The 14,002-nt window shown below is 38.2% G+C and overlaps 1 protein-coding gene across 1 annotated transcript; it reads left to right on the top strand.

Annotated features, from left to right (window-relative positions):
* Positions 1 to 540: 540 nt before the first annotated feature.
* Positions 541 to 12,714, top strand: RBM45 (RNA binding motif protein 45). The gene is made up of 10 exons (XM_086898021.1): positions 541 to 934; positions 2,278 to 2,400; positions 2,525 to 2,651; positions 4,331 to 4,441; positions 4,775 to 4,954; positions 5,796 to 5,925; positions 6,641 to 6,737; positions 7,088 to 7,254; positions 8,507 to 8,703; positions 12,180 to 12,714. The coding sequence occupies exons 1-9, from the start codon at positions 656 to 658 to the stop codon at positions 8,697 to 8,699; spliced, it is 1,407 nt and encodes a 468-aa protein (XP_086754147.1). The 5' UTR covers positions 541 to 655; the 3' UTR covers positions 8,700 to 8,703; positions 12,180 to 12,714.
* The last annotated feature ends 1,288 nt before the right edge of the window (positions 12,715 to 14,002 follow it).

Genomic DNA, 14,002 nt, shown 5'->3' with positions numbered 1-14,002 from the left:
CTTTTGACCTGGTGTACTGAGTATTGGAAAATGTAGCAATATTTTAATACAGAGAGTGAGGGTTTTTGTTTCTGTAGAACTGTAGTTCAAATTCATCTGCAGTACTGCAAAGTCGACAGTTGTGCTAGTAAATCCTTGTAAGGCTAGCACACCTCTAAAGATAAACTTTTTTTTTTAAATGTATGTCCCCTCAACCACTGCACCTTATATGTCACCTTTTAGTTTTGCCTGTTTCTGTTTGGACCTGAGTAAGAAAATCCTGCAGCTTGCCCTGTTGTACAGCCAAATAAACCCCAAAGACCCCTGTCTTGTGCTTTCCATCTTTTCCAACAGTGTGGCACTGAGAATATTCCTGAACAGAGATCATGTTACTTTTTTCCACACAACCCGTTTAGATCTAAGGAAAAAGTACCAAATGTTATCACGTCCTTCTGCTTGCCAACTGCATCTTCTTATGCGAAAGAGGGGGTATTTCTGCATATTTAAATTGCTTGTGAGAAAGCAAGCGAAGGAAGGCGGCGCTCCGCTGCCGCCGGGCCGCGGGGCGGTGGCGGCGGAAGGGGCGGGCGGGCCGGATGGGCGGCGGAACAGGCGCCGCTGCCCTTCCTGCCCTGCCGGCTGCTGGGAGGCGGCTGCGGAGCTCGGCGGCCCCGCCATGGAGGAGAGCAGCGGCATCCGCCTCTCGGCCGAGTGCCTGGACGAGCCGCCCAACAGCCGCGTCTTCGTGGTGCTGGGCAAGGACACGGGCGAGGCGCTGATCCGGGAGCGCTTCTCGCCCTTCGGGGACATCCAGAACATCTGGCTGCTGCGGGACAGGCGCACCAATGAGTCCCGCGGCATCGCCTTCATCAAGTTCGCCCGCAGCTCGCAGGCCTGCCGGGCCATGGAGGAGATGCACGGCCGCAGCCTGCTCCCCGACAGCAAGCCCATCAAGGTGCGGCCGGAGGGGCTCGGAGGGCGGCCCGGGGGCTCGGAGGGCCGGGCCGGGCCGAGCGGGGAGAGCGGGAGCGGCGGGCGGGCGCGGGCCGGCCTTGCCCGGCCTTGCGTGGGCGCGCTGCCGGGACAGGCCCGGCCCCTCCGGGCCATCCACCCGCGGCTCTGGGGAGGAGCGGCGGGGCCCGTCCGCTCCCCGAGATCCCACGCGTGGCGTGAGCCGCAGCAGGCCTGCGGAAAATGCCGCACCCGGAAGCGAGGGGGTGTTTGCGACAAAGATTCTTTTGTGTGTTTTAGTTCTTATATGTTTTATGTGTTTTCGGTGTTGTAAGCAAGATAGTTGTGAATATATAGAACTGGCTTTGCCAGTATGTTTTATATTGGTTTTGTAGCTTGTGAACCCTTTTCAAAACTTTTTTAAAAATTTTTATTTTAATCTATGGAATTGTTCTGTCAGCTTTCAGCTTCACGATTTGTTTTCCTATTCACCAAGTACTAAGAAAGTATGAGTGAATTCGATGAGTGAAAGAAGATGCCATGTGTTTCACTTGACAGTACAATTGAGTCAGCGAAATTTTTCTGAAGAACTTGCCATCAGAAGCCAAAAGATCTGAGTTGTAGTCCTCACACCCTTGCATGGCTGTTAGAAAAATAAGTTAAGAGCTCTGTGAAACCAGTTGCTACTTTTGCTTAAGAGGCTTGCTTTGAAAGTTGTGTCTTTCTTACTTGGTTGTTTCTGTTTTGTTTAGTTTTTTTTGTTTGTGATGTATTTGGGCTTTTTTCCTTGGTTGTCTTCTGGTATGCACTTCTGAGGTGAAATTTATTTCGATAACTAAAAAAGACTTTAAGAGTAACAGATATGAGAAGTTATGATCCTTCATAGAGCACTAGATCCGTAAACTTTGGCCCAGCTGAGCAGTGAACTGCAGTAGCACGGTTTTCTTAATCTGCTAGGCTTTCTTGGTTGCTTATTTGTTTCTACTACTGCTGTACAAGGCCTGTTAGAGCAATGCATTCTTTGCCACCTCACCTGTCACTGGTGATGTTGACAGTGTTGCTGAATCAGCAGTGGTATTTCTCACCATTCCTCATTATCCCCAGTAAGTAACTTCTCTGGCCCCTGTCCAGTTTGGGAAACTGTTTGAGATTTATCACTGTAGGTCTTACAGAACAGTACAGGCAGGATTTATATTTGTAGGACTTTTATCACAGATGTTCCTTTCTCTCCATGCTAAGGAGGGCAGCTTATGTGAACCATAAATACAAAGACGGTTAAACTATTTCACTTGCTTGTTGATAAGTGTCTAGTGCCAGTAATTAGTGTCTATGTAATTATTTTGTTAGGTGTTTATTGCACAGTCAAGAGCTTCTGGAAGCCACCGAGATGTTGAAGATGAGGAGCTTACACGAATCTTTGTTATGATACCAAAAACCTACACGGAGGAGGATCTGCGAGAGAAGTTTAAGGTTCTGATTTGCTGTTCATTGTTTTTTTAAAATGCCTTTTTCTAAATTAACTAGAAGGGGTTAGCACATGGAAATTTCATGGTTTTAAAATATATGAAATTCATAAGTTTTTTAATTGTTCTAGATGTATGGAGACATTGAATATTGCAGCATTATTAAAAACAAGACTACTGGAGAAAGTAAAGGTTTGGGCTATGTCAGGTACCTGAAGCCATCGCAAGCTGCCCGAGCAATTGAAGAGTGTGATCGAAGTAAGAATCTGAGTGAATTCTTTAAGGGTTTTATTTTTTTTTTTTGCAAAAAGTGTGTATCATCATAGTATACATTTAATTTTCAGTTTTGTTTTCAGGTAAATTATTCATGATGCAGAAACATGTTGAGACAAGGTTCTGTTGCAAAAAAATAATAGCATTGTTAACATTCAGTGAGAACGAACACCTGATTACGTTTTTTTAGGACCAAACTGCAAGATCAGTGAGAAGAGTTTGGAAATGGACACGGAGTTTTCTTTTATGCATTTTTGGTCTGTAGTGTAGACTCCATACACAGGAAAATACTTTAATTTTTCCTTGCAAATAGGCAGTTTTAATTTGTATTTGACATAAAATTAATTCTTAGATAAAATATATTTCATGATACGTAGAGATTCTGTTGTAATTACATTTATTTAAGAGCAGATTCATGCTAACTGAAATTGGGGGAAGGGTGCTTGATTTTGTTTAGTGTCATGATTTATCTGTTACAGGGCGAAAGACTTTGTATGCTTTATTTATTACCAGCCACTTGGTGAGGCCCTGGCACAGGTTGCCCACAGAAGTTGTGGATGTCCCATCCCTGAAAGTGTTCCAGGCCAGTTGGATAGAGAAATTCTGAGAAACCTAGTGTAGTGGAAGGTGTCCCTGCCCAAGGCAGGGGGTTGGAACTTGGTGATCTGTAAGTTTCCTTCTAACCCAATCATTCTGTGATTCTATAACTTGTCACTTATGCTCTAGTACAAAAAGTTAATGAATTTGATTGAGGCTGGTGGAAAGTCAGAGGCTGGAAGCTCCTTTTGGAGGAAAGACAGAGGGAATTGGGTTTGCTCATCCAGGAGAAGAAAGGTTTCCCCAAAAGCCTAACAGCAGTCTTCCGGTCCAACCTCCTGTTCAATATTGCTTAATCACAAATATGAAACAGCTTGGGATGTGGTTGGTTGTAGTTCTAGTTATTTTTATGGCTTTGTTTGTTTCTTTTTTCTTCAGTAATGTGGTTCTGCGTTATTTCTATCATAAGGGGTTCTACAGGAATTATATTTGTGCATAGGAACATGAGCCTGAGATTACTTAGCAGTCAAATTTTATTTCCTTTTTGCTGTGAGGTTAAAATGAAATCACTTGGATAGCTTGAGTGTAATAGCTTTGTTTCATGAAAGTAAAACCTAGATCAGTGTAAAACATCCGTAAATTACTGTTTTAGCGCAGTAGTTCAGGTGATGGCTTCTGGAGCATCTCAGAATCTTGCTAAGTATCACAGAGTGGTTGAAGTTGGAAGGAACCTCTGCAGAACGTCTTGCTCAACCATTTGGCTCAAGCAGGGTCACCCTGGGTACCGATGGCCCAGGAGCATGTCCAGGTGACTTTTTGAATATCCTCATGCATGGAGACTCCGTAGACTTTCTGGGCAACCTGTGCCAGTGCTCAGTCACTCTCATGGCAGTTAGCTTCTGTCATGCTTAACTTGCGAGTAGGAGTAATTCCATTTGAAAGCTGTTAACGTTCACAAAATTATTTGGGCAGACTTCAAGAGTTATAATTTAGTTATTTCTCTAAAGCCAGCACTTACTGGGTTTTCTGAATAATATGTTTCTAAGTACGGAACTCTGAGAATGTGGGCCTGGTCAGATAACTGAGATGTGCTGAGGTGTTGTTATGTGTGTGGTTGTTTCTTTCAGGCTACAGGGCCATTTTGGCTGAACCTAAAAATAAGTCATCTGAGTCTTTTGAACATGATTATTACAGTAATAGCATGAGGCCTGAACTAAGAGGAAATACGCTTCCGTTTTGTAAGTCACAGCTTTTTACATTAAAAATGATTTGTAGTCTCCAGACTGGTCACTGAGTAATAATGTGATTGGAGAAAGGGAGGCTGATGGAGGCTTAGGTCAACACTTAAATAGTAGATTGGATATTGAAGTTAGAAACTAGCCCAGCGTTTCGTCTCTCTACTTCTATGGCTTGCTTTGCTCTGGTTTCAATTATTTTGGGACCTGCACTGGTGAAATCAATATTTAGTAGTATATAATTGACTTGGATTCATTTTAAAAGTCGAATGCAACATATGCATGAAATGAAGGCATACAAGTATGATGACTCAAATTATTTTGTTGATTCTTGAGGTATGCAGCCAGAATTTTGTAGCTTTGAAAAAGCTGAGACCCGAATTCAAGAACCAGTCTCCAAACGCCTGTCAGTGGTATCCCGGCTCCCCTTTATTCAAGAACAGCTGTTTGCCCTCTTTGATTTAGTTCCAGGTCTGGAATATTGTGATGTTCAGAGAGACCCTCATACCAATAGTGGTAAGTAAAAGTACAAAAGGTTTTTGTTTTTTTTTCTCTGAAGGGAATCTCTTGTATTTGTACTTCAATTAATTTGCACTGAAAAATACCGTACACTTGCTAGAAACAAGCAGTGGTTGCTGCTAGCACTGCATACACACAAAAATTCAGTTTTGTTTGAACCCCTGTTTACACATTGCCCTTAATGGCTTATATGTTTACTTTCAGATAATAAAAACTCAAAAAAGATGGAATCAAAGTCATGATAAGTGGTTTTTGGTCAAATTAATGGTTTGAGGCAGAATAAATGAAGAAGTTGTTTCAGAAATTATTAGACATTAAATGTTCTCTAAACAGATCTTTTGAATTTTTCATTCTGAAATGTGTGTAGATGTTGATGAATAAGATTAAATAACTCCAAAATAGATCATGTTTTCTATTGAAAGATTATTTGGTTTCAGTCTTGTTTTACTGCTGCTGAGACAAATATGGGAGTGGTCTCTTCTCTAAGAAACTTGAAATGTAAATGATTATCTTTTAACTTCACAGTTCCTGAAATTAGCTGTTGATGGGATAATTGCATTTTTTAAAATAAAATTATTATGCTTTTGTTATTAGTTCTGGAGTAGTGAGGAAGACATGTTTTCACTTGCATGGTTTTACTGCCAGCTTTTCAAGCTAGTATAAATACAGCTCATATGGCACTAGTAAATTTCACTGAAGCTTGATGTGTGCTAAAAAGACTTAAGAATTTTGTGTCATCCATGACTGATGTGGAGTGTAAATATGTTATTTATATGAGTGTAGTTTGTTCTGAAGATTTACCTGTTTCCTGCTGACACTGTGTGCGCTGTGCTTGCAGGGTACGCTGTGATTCAGTACAGCACTGCTGCCTCAGCTATATATGCCAAATACAAACTGCATGGGTTTGAGTATCCTCCTGGAAATCGACTAACTGTCATTTTCCTAGAAGATGGGAATGATAGCTCAGAGTAAGTACAAAGTTGTAAGTTGTGTTCTGGAGAGCAAAATATAAAGGAAACACATTTTTAACATAAGACGTAACGTCAGTATAACTGTGAGCTTGGCTGTAGTGTTTTCTTAAACTGCTTTGGGGTTTTCTTTCTGAATGGTTTACAATAAGCCTTTTGAAACTTGGTAGTCTTTGATAAAGAAAAGATTAAAATACATGTTTTTAAGATACCATGGAAAAATCTTGGATTTGAGAAGAATCTGTCAACATATCTGTAACATGTAACAAGGAATGTATTTTTGATGAGGTTTATGAATTAGAACCAGGTTTATGTACTTCATCTCTTGGTTGTGTTTGCAGTAGTACAAGTAGTAGTTTAGTGAAGCACATATGTAGAGTAAAACTTGTGGGTGCTGAGGAGCTGATATTGGCACAGGATGGAGTATTCTCAGGTGTTTGACCATCTCTGACTTCTTCCTGTGTTTTGAACGCCCAGTACAAGTTGGAGCAGCTTAAGTACTCTCCTGCAGTGAGTGTTTTGCCTTAGTTTCATCCTAAAGGAGTCTGGTTTATGTCAAACCTGTTCTGGGAAATGAAGACAGTAAGGAGGGACAGTGGGGAGATTCACTACAAAAGTGCTTAGTTGATCTGAATCTAAATTTAAGATTAATGTAATCTTAATTAATCTAATAATCTAATTCTTTAAAGTAGTTAATTATGACTTCTGCTTGCAGCCTTATCAGGAAAATGGCAGCACAGCTGGTGACAGCCCAGGTGTCGTCAGTGTTGCGCAGTAACAGCGCAATGGTTCAGCAGTACAGGTCGCCTCCTGTAAGTTCAAATCATGGATGGTGTCGGTTCTGAATTGTTGTAAGAAACTTCACATGTACCAATAAAGAACACTGCTCACTTGCTTCTGCAAACTGTTCTACGTGCTCCATTTTTAAGACATACCTCGGGTTGGTTGGTGCATTTTTCTTCCCTGAAAAGGCGTCTGACCTCACTTGAATTTATTGTCCAATTTAATGAAATAACTGAAGTAAATAAAGTAACGAAGATCAGAACTCACAGGACCTATTTATGTCCTGTGATGGAAGAAAAATGGTAAGAAAGGTAAAATTACTTCCTCTGCCCCCCACCACCAGTTAACTTATACTTGCATTTTTTTCCCCTTGTTTCAGCAAGCATTTGGAGGAACTTCGGGGCCACAGCTGCTGCAGCCCCAAACAGATGCCATACTTCCACCACCCAAAAAAAAAGTTCCACCTGACACTTCTGTGAAGGAAAGGCTTTTCATACTTTTTCATCCCCATCCTTTACCTGTAAATGTATTGGAGGATGTTTTCTGGTAAGACTCTGTTTACAAATAAGTGTTCCCTAACAAAAAGGAAACAAACTATGAAATGTTGAAAGTAAACAATGAAAGTGAAGAAAGAGTGTCTGAAAACTATCAATTAACTTAATCTGAAGTAAAATGTCTAGTCTTCTAATGTAGATTTTTAACCAAAAAATGTAGTACTTCCAGTTATTATTTCCTAATTCATTTTGCATTTTCTTTTATATATTTTTGTAAGGCATTTAATTATTTTGATAAATTTCCACAGTAACCTAGGGGGAACAAGAGTAGGGTGTTGTTTTTTTTCTGATACTTGGATCTGATATTTATAGTAATGATTTGCATCCTACTAACACTGTTTCAACTGTTCTTTCTATCTCCCTGTATGGAACAAAGAATTGAGACAAATTTTGCCATCTTTAAAGAAATCTATAATTGGCAATCATATAAAGTATTTTGTATTATTGATTTTTTAGTATACTCTTGAAAAAAAAGAGACATTTACCTTTTCTAATAGCTTGAATTTGCAATAAATCTTTGGAAAGCCGAAATATTTTAAAAGCACCAGGAGAGGAAAACACTTTGTGTGAAACTTTGTGTGAAATTCAAAGTTGTACCTATTTGATACAGTGGATTTTCTTAATCAAATACTGAAAGAGGGAAAGACTATGGACATGAGTCTTGACACTTCAGTATAACTTCAATAAGAAGCAAGCAGACTATTTCTTAAAAATAATTAGGGATCTATCTAGGAATCTCCTTAGTACTTGGAAATCTCTGTTTTTCCCTGAAGCTGTAGTGCTTGCTTTCTGAGTCACTTCAGTCAGACCTTTTCAAAGATAAATGAACTTGCTCAGTTGTGATTAAAGTGAGATGCAGATTTAGCTTCTAAATTATCTGCTGGCTTGGGTGTGTATGTCTTACTTTTGGTTGATTTGGGGTTTTTTCTTCTTTAGTTTCTGTGGGGTGTTTTGAGTGCCATTTAGTGTTTGGGGACTGCAGTATCAATCAGCTTTATGTGTTCTTTTAAATAAGAGAGAAATCACTGGTATTTGTGATATATATCATAATATTTCATAGAAAACATCTGTGAACTTCTGGTGTTCATTTGTGCTTCTACCTATAATTCAGAGAAGGGAATATGCAAATTGGGAGCATAGACATAAAAATTCTGGTTTTGCAATTAACAAATCATATGTGTTTCAGATTGGAAGTGTTGCAGGAAAATCTGTAAATTACCTTTTCTTTTCCCCCTCCCCACCAGTCGTTTTGGACAATTGATAAGTGTTTATCTTGTGGCTGGAAAAAATGTGGGCTATGCCAAATTTGCAGACAGAGCAAGTGCCAGCGAGGCCATAACTGCATTACATGGCAAGATTGTGAATGGTGTGAGGCTGAAGGTGAGGTTGGCAGACTCGCCCTCAGAGGAGCCCAACAAGCGCCAGAGAACTTACTGAGCAGGTGAGTACCCCGCCCAGCCTGAAATCTTAACCCTGAAAGTGTCCAGCTACCTGAAATGGGGACAGGCAAAGATTTTGAAGTTAGATACAAACATCCAATGATTAAATCTATTCTTAGCTAGCAAATTGAAGTAGATTGTTTGATATATCTGTGTGTATATACACATACCTATACATATAAATATATATATGGGTGTGTGTATGTTGATATATACACACTTGCACTTTATAGAAATTAAGTTTTATAATTCTTGAAAAAAAATTAACCAGTTGATAAAAGTCAATCTGGATGTTCATAGAAATATCACTTTTGTACTTGGGAGAATCAGTTGACTTTGAAAAGAATATGCAGAAATAAACAATGAAACAGACATAAGCTTGTGTGTGTCTTTTTTTCATTACAATCACGTGCCCTCAGTGGCATTGGTTAAAGATGAAAAGTTGAGCCCTTGAAGGGCAGAGGAGTGAAGGGGTAAATAAAAATGGATGTGGGAGGACAGGTAAGAATATTAGGGGAAACCAAAGGTTTGGGATATTTGGGTCATTTGTGATCTCAGAAATCAGGTGTAGCTGAAATATGTGTTAGCAGAGAAAATGTAGCAGAGCCTGTGGTGGAGGAATTGAGAGATGTGTTTGAGATAACTAGGTTGAGAACTTTATTATTTGATGCTTATGGCCTGTGAAAGCTGGCTAAACTAGAGATGTTTTGTATCTTACTGACTTCAGGGACCAAAATTCATTTTTTCTTTCAAAACATTGCTTTGCTTCAAATTATATTGAATTTCATAATATTTTAAAATTATTTTTTTCAGCATTAGTATTATTGCCAAAGGAGAATATAGCTGGGGGAGAAAAGCCTAAGCCCTATATTCTACAAAATAATTCTCATAGATTACTATAGCTTCCAGATATTTCCAGTACTGTACTATCTTCTTAGGGGACATGAAGTTTTGATTTAACCAATTCAGAAATTATCACATGTCTGTCATTGCATCAGTATTTTCCCTCTAAGCTTCACTCTTTGTACCTTTCTTTGTATAGATGTTCTTTGTGACCCCAGAGTTGCAAAGACCAAAAAAACCTTTTGCCCAAAATGGTTTTTTTTCTCCTTTCCTTCTAAGGACCTCCATGTTTCTCTTTTGATAAGCAGCAGATACTAAATGTGGCCTTAGTTTTTATACACAAGTTTTGTTTTAATAAATTGGATTTCTAGGCATTCTTTTTCTGCATGGAATTATAGCTAAAACTAAGTTGAATTATGCCTCTACAGGAATAATTATGATGTGAAGGGTAATACAATACCAGGTGTACCTTGTGTACTTTTTACTGGAGAAGTGTAAATACAACATACATCCAAAATAAGAAAAATTATTTATCCCCACTTTTTCTGTACACCAGGTTCCTGGTTCCAAGCTTCTTAGCAGGTTGTCTTGGCACCTACCTCTTTTCAAGATAGACAGAATTACATGTTCATTTGTCCTTGAGTTGGTTTCTCAAATTCAAATGTAGTGATACCTAAAAGGAAAGATTGCCTTTCAAAAGGGCTTACCTGTGTAAGTGATTTTCTCACTGCCTGACTTTGTGCTGGACTGACTGACAAGCTTTGCAGTAATTTGGAGGCTCATATTTTGCTTTCAATTAAAGTGTTAAATTGTGCATGTGGAAAGAGATGCCATTCTCTCTACCTCTGAAATAGTTGTGGGGTTTTTTTAAGATGTGAGAATACTAACTTTTTTCATTTTGAAATTTAGCTGTAGGAAGTAACCTTCCTAGCTAAAACTAATGGGAATTTTCACTTAAGGAAATCATTGCCTCTTAATAAAAAAAATCCTTTCTGAAGTCCTGTTATACTGCTTGCCTTTTGTCTCTAACAAGGTGACTGGATTTCTGAAATAGTCTTTTCTATACAAGGTTTTCTGATGAAAATTCATTATAAGACCTGTGAATTCTAGAATATATATGAAAACAAATGCCATTCAATGGAATAATTAAGTAAAATATTTATTTTTTTAACACATTTGAAGTTCTGCCCCAGCACCTTCTTACGTAAATAGTCTTGTTTAAAATACAATTTACAAAATTGTTTCTTAAAAAAGGCTGTATGGTAACAGTATGCTACTCATAATGCTTTTGCAATGCAAATTTCTGACTAACTTTTTGTTACCTTGCAACAAACTTTGTTTATCAGGCAAATTTGAATACACATCTCTTAATATTCTGAACTAATCCAGCTAATGACTTCTACAGGCTCTGATTCTCTTACAAGTCAATGAAAATTCAATTGTTTATGTGAATAGTTAAAAGTAGCAGAGAAAAGATGGAAATACAGACCAGTAGGGTTCTCTTCACCACTTTAAGTGCTTATATAAATTTTTTGGTATTTGAAGTTATCCCCTTTTATGCTAAGTAAGTATTAATGGCTGAAATAATAATTTCAAGCTATCTTGCTTTAAATCAGTGTAGGCTTGAGAATATATCTACAAGGTCTACTTCTAGGCAGTTGTTAGAAGCAGACTTACCTTAAAAATCTTGCTGTTGACCAGCTTGTGCTCTTCACTCCAGGCTTTGTGTTGCTTTGAGTATTTTGTGAAAAGCTCGCTGCAGTGTCTGATGGCAATCATACACATTGTGTCATTCAAAAATAGAAGAGGAAGGAAAGCATTTGCTATCTGTCAGAAGAATGCATTGTGGCATTCCAATTAATCTCTTCCTTGTTGCCTAGTAGTTCTATTTAAATACCACCCCCACCCCTGGAAACCCTCCCCCCCCAAACTACTAAACAAGAGACCCAGAAGCAAACAAACCCAAACCCACCCAAAATGTCATTCGTAAAGCTTTCAAATAGTCCTTAGAAAGCAGAGTGTCTAACCAGTGTTGTGTTAGAGATGCCAGACACAGCTATGTGGAACTAAGTTCTGTGGCTTTTAATACTCATTGCTGATTGACTTCAACCCACAGCAGATGCATTAATTGCATTTTTCCCATGCTGATAAAACTTGAGTGTTTTAAACAATTATTTAGTTACTGACTAAATTGAAAAACCCATTTATTCTGTCATAAAGTACTTGGTTATTGCTGTCTTTGGTTATTCTTGTCCGGAAGAAGTCCTTCATCACCAATTTAATTTGCGTTCATTTTTTGGACTTAAACCTTTATTAAAATCCTGATGTTAATATGTATATATTTTAATGATATATTGCTCTGCATAAATGTTTTTAAAAATTAATTGTATCATAGTTGTGATATACATTGAAAAAAATAGCTGTATTTTGTATCAAATGGAGAAAAAATGCCAGAAAGAGGCGCTTCTATAAAAGTTAGAGAAGCATGCCTAAAACTTAAATATCATCCTTCTAAAGATATTGAAAGCCTTATTTATATGCTGATGTAATGATTACATTTTATAATACGTACTTTAAAATAAAAATAGGTATGTTGCTTTTTGATACTATTTTTGTACTTGTGTTTTTTCTACAGAAACTAAGTAATGACATGATCCTCAGCTAGCTGACTGACTGACTGAAAACGTGACTAGACATGCTTCCTGTGGACAGTGACAGCTTTTTTCAGTGACAACTTTTTTTTTTTCTTAATTGTTACTTAGTTAATCCATGATCCTTTTTCTTTCTGAATATGCAGACGTGCACTTTTGAAAATTATATAGGCATTGAAAACTGTAAACTGGTGGTTGTTCTTGTAATAGTACATAACCTTGTATTACAGAAATAGCTCTTGTTTTTACCTGAATCCTTCCTATAAGATGGAAATTACAATGATGGAGGAAATAAAGAAGCCAGCATTTTCTGACTTGACTGGTTAATTGATAATGATTCAGATTCTGTTAAAATAGAAGACATCTCTCATGATCCAAATTGCATTGAACAGTGAAGTACAGCAGTAAATTCAAAGAAAATGAAGTAACTCTAACAATGCTAGCGGACACGTCAGTATTAATCTAGATATAAGAAAATAGCTGTAGTCAACAAAATAATTAAAAGTACATTATTAAATACTTTGTTGCTTTGGGCCAAAATTATTCATTATGCTGTTTAGTGAAAGGAACATTTGTCTGTTAGACTACCAAAACCTTATGCTTTCTTATCTTGAGGTCTATTGGCTATAACTGTGGAGTCTAGGGTTGTGGGTTTATTTTTGTTACTTTTGAGGGGTTGGGATGTTTAGTTTGGGGTTTTTTTTTTCCAGAAGCTTTTAATGCATATGTTGAAGTAAGAGTTGGACAAGTCAAGTTTTCAGCAGGATGAAGACAGTTTTGGTGCTGATGAAGATTAAATGAAGATAGTTCGAATAAGTATGTTCACAGATAATTTTCAACTGCCATTACTATTCCTGTATATTATTTGTTGAATTGGAAATATCCTGGTTATTAAAATATGATACACAGAGAAAATTGAGGAATTCTAGTTGTATGCACTCTAGAGGAGAAGCATGCCCTTGGGTGCTTCCTGCTTCCCAGCATCTTCCATACAGTTCCTTCATCAACTGGTTCAGAATTTTAAATTCAAAGTAACAAACCATGTATCTTGAAAAACCCATTTTTTAAAAAAGAATATTAGAGTTCAAATGGGAGCAAGTTGCAGAGTAAAAGTTGCCTGAGAAACCTTGTCCTTCCCTCCATTCCAGTAGTACCTGTTAAAAAGCAGTCCTTGATGACTCACTAGCATCTCTTTTCCCCAGGTGCAGTTGTTTCATTCAGCACAAGAAACAGAATTGAATAAGGACTGCATGGTTAACCAGGCTGTAAAATTTCTGCTTAATTTGGTGTAGCTGTTAGAAATTAGTGAAAAAACAGATTTATGGTTAAGCGTAGAGAATTGGATCCTGGCTCGGACTCTAGCCCAAAAGTTTGGTTGTAAGGAATGTTGCCATTTCTCTTGTGTTCCCCTGAGAAAGTTCCAGTTTGGGTTGGTGTGTTGTGTTTTCTGTTTATTTGGTTGGTTTTGGCTGTTTTATTTTTTTCCCATCCTATCAGTCCTGTCCTGTGAACATGGAGGGACACCATACTTGTACAGAGGGCCTGACACATGCTGCAGAACCTGTATGGTGTGGTGGATCTGCACAGTACCAGCTGAAATGCTGAGAATCCCTGTATAGGCAGGTGAAAAAAACCCAGCTTCTCATTTGTATGGTAGAATTGGCCTCTTGATGAGTCTCCTGTGCCAAGATCCCCAATTTAGTTGGTAAGTTAAAACTTGGTCTGCTGTGAGAATGATCATTATGTTCCTGTACTGGAAAAAAACCTGTGTCACTCATAATTCCCTTTAATGCTGGTGAGTGAATTG

Source organism: Cyanistes caeruleus, chromosome 7, assembly GCF_971803275.1.
Source record: "Cyanistes caeruleus chromosome 7, bCyaCae1.hap1.1, whole genome shotgun sequence".
NCBI classification, from domain to species: Eukaryota; Metazoa; Chordata; class Aves; order Passeriformes; family Paridae; genus Cyanistes; species Cyanistes caeruleus.
Note: the sequence above shows the minus strand (reverse complement) of the source record. Positions and strands in the feature narration are given on the sequence as shown.

Bases quoted from the DNA above. Each gene is read 5' to 3' on its own strand.
- RBM45 (XM_086898021.1), top strand. From the start codon at position 656: ATGGAGGAGAGCAGCGGCATCCGCCTCTCGGCCGAGTGCCTGGACGAG. The intron at 2,401-2,524 runs GTTCTGATTTGC...TAATTGTTCTAG, and splicing joins ATCTGCGAGAGAAGTTTAAG to ATGTATGGAGACATTGAATA. The intron at 4,442-4,774 runs GTAAGTCACAGC...TTGATTCTTGAG, and splicing joins AGGAAATACGCTTCCGTTTT to GTATGCAGCCAGAATTTTGT.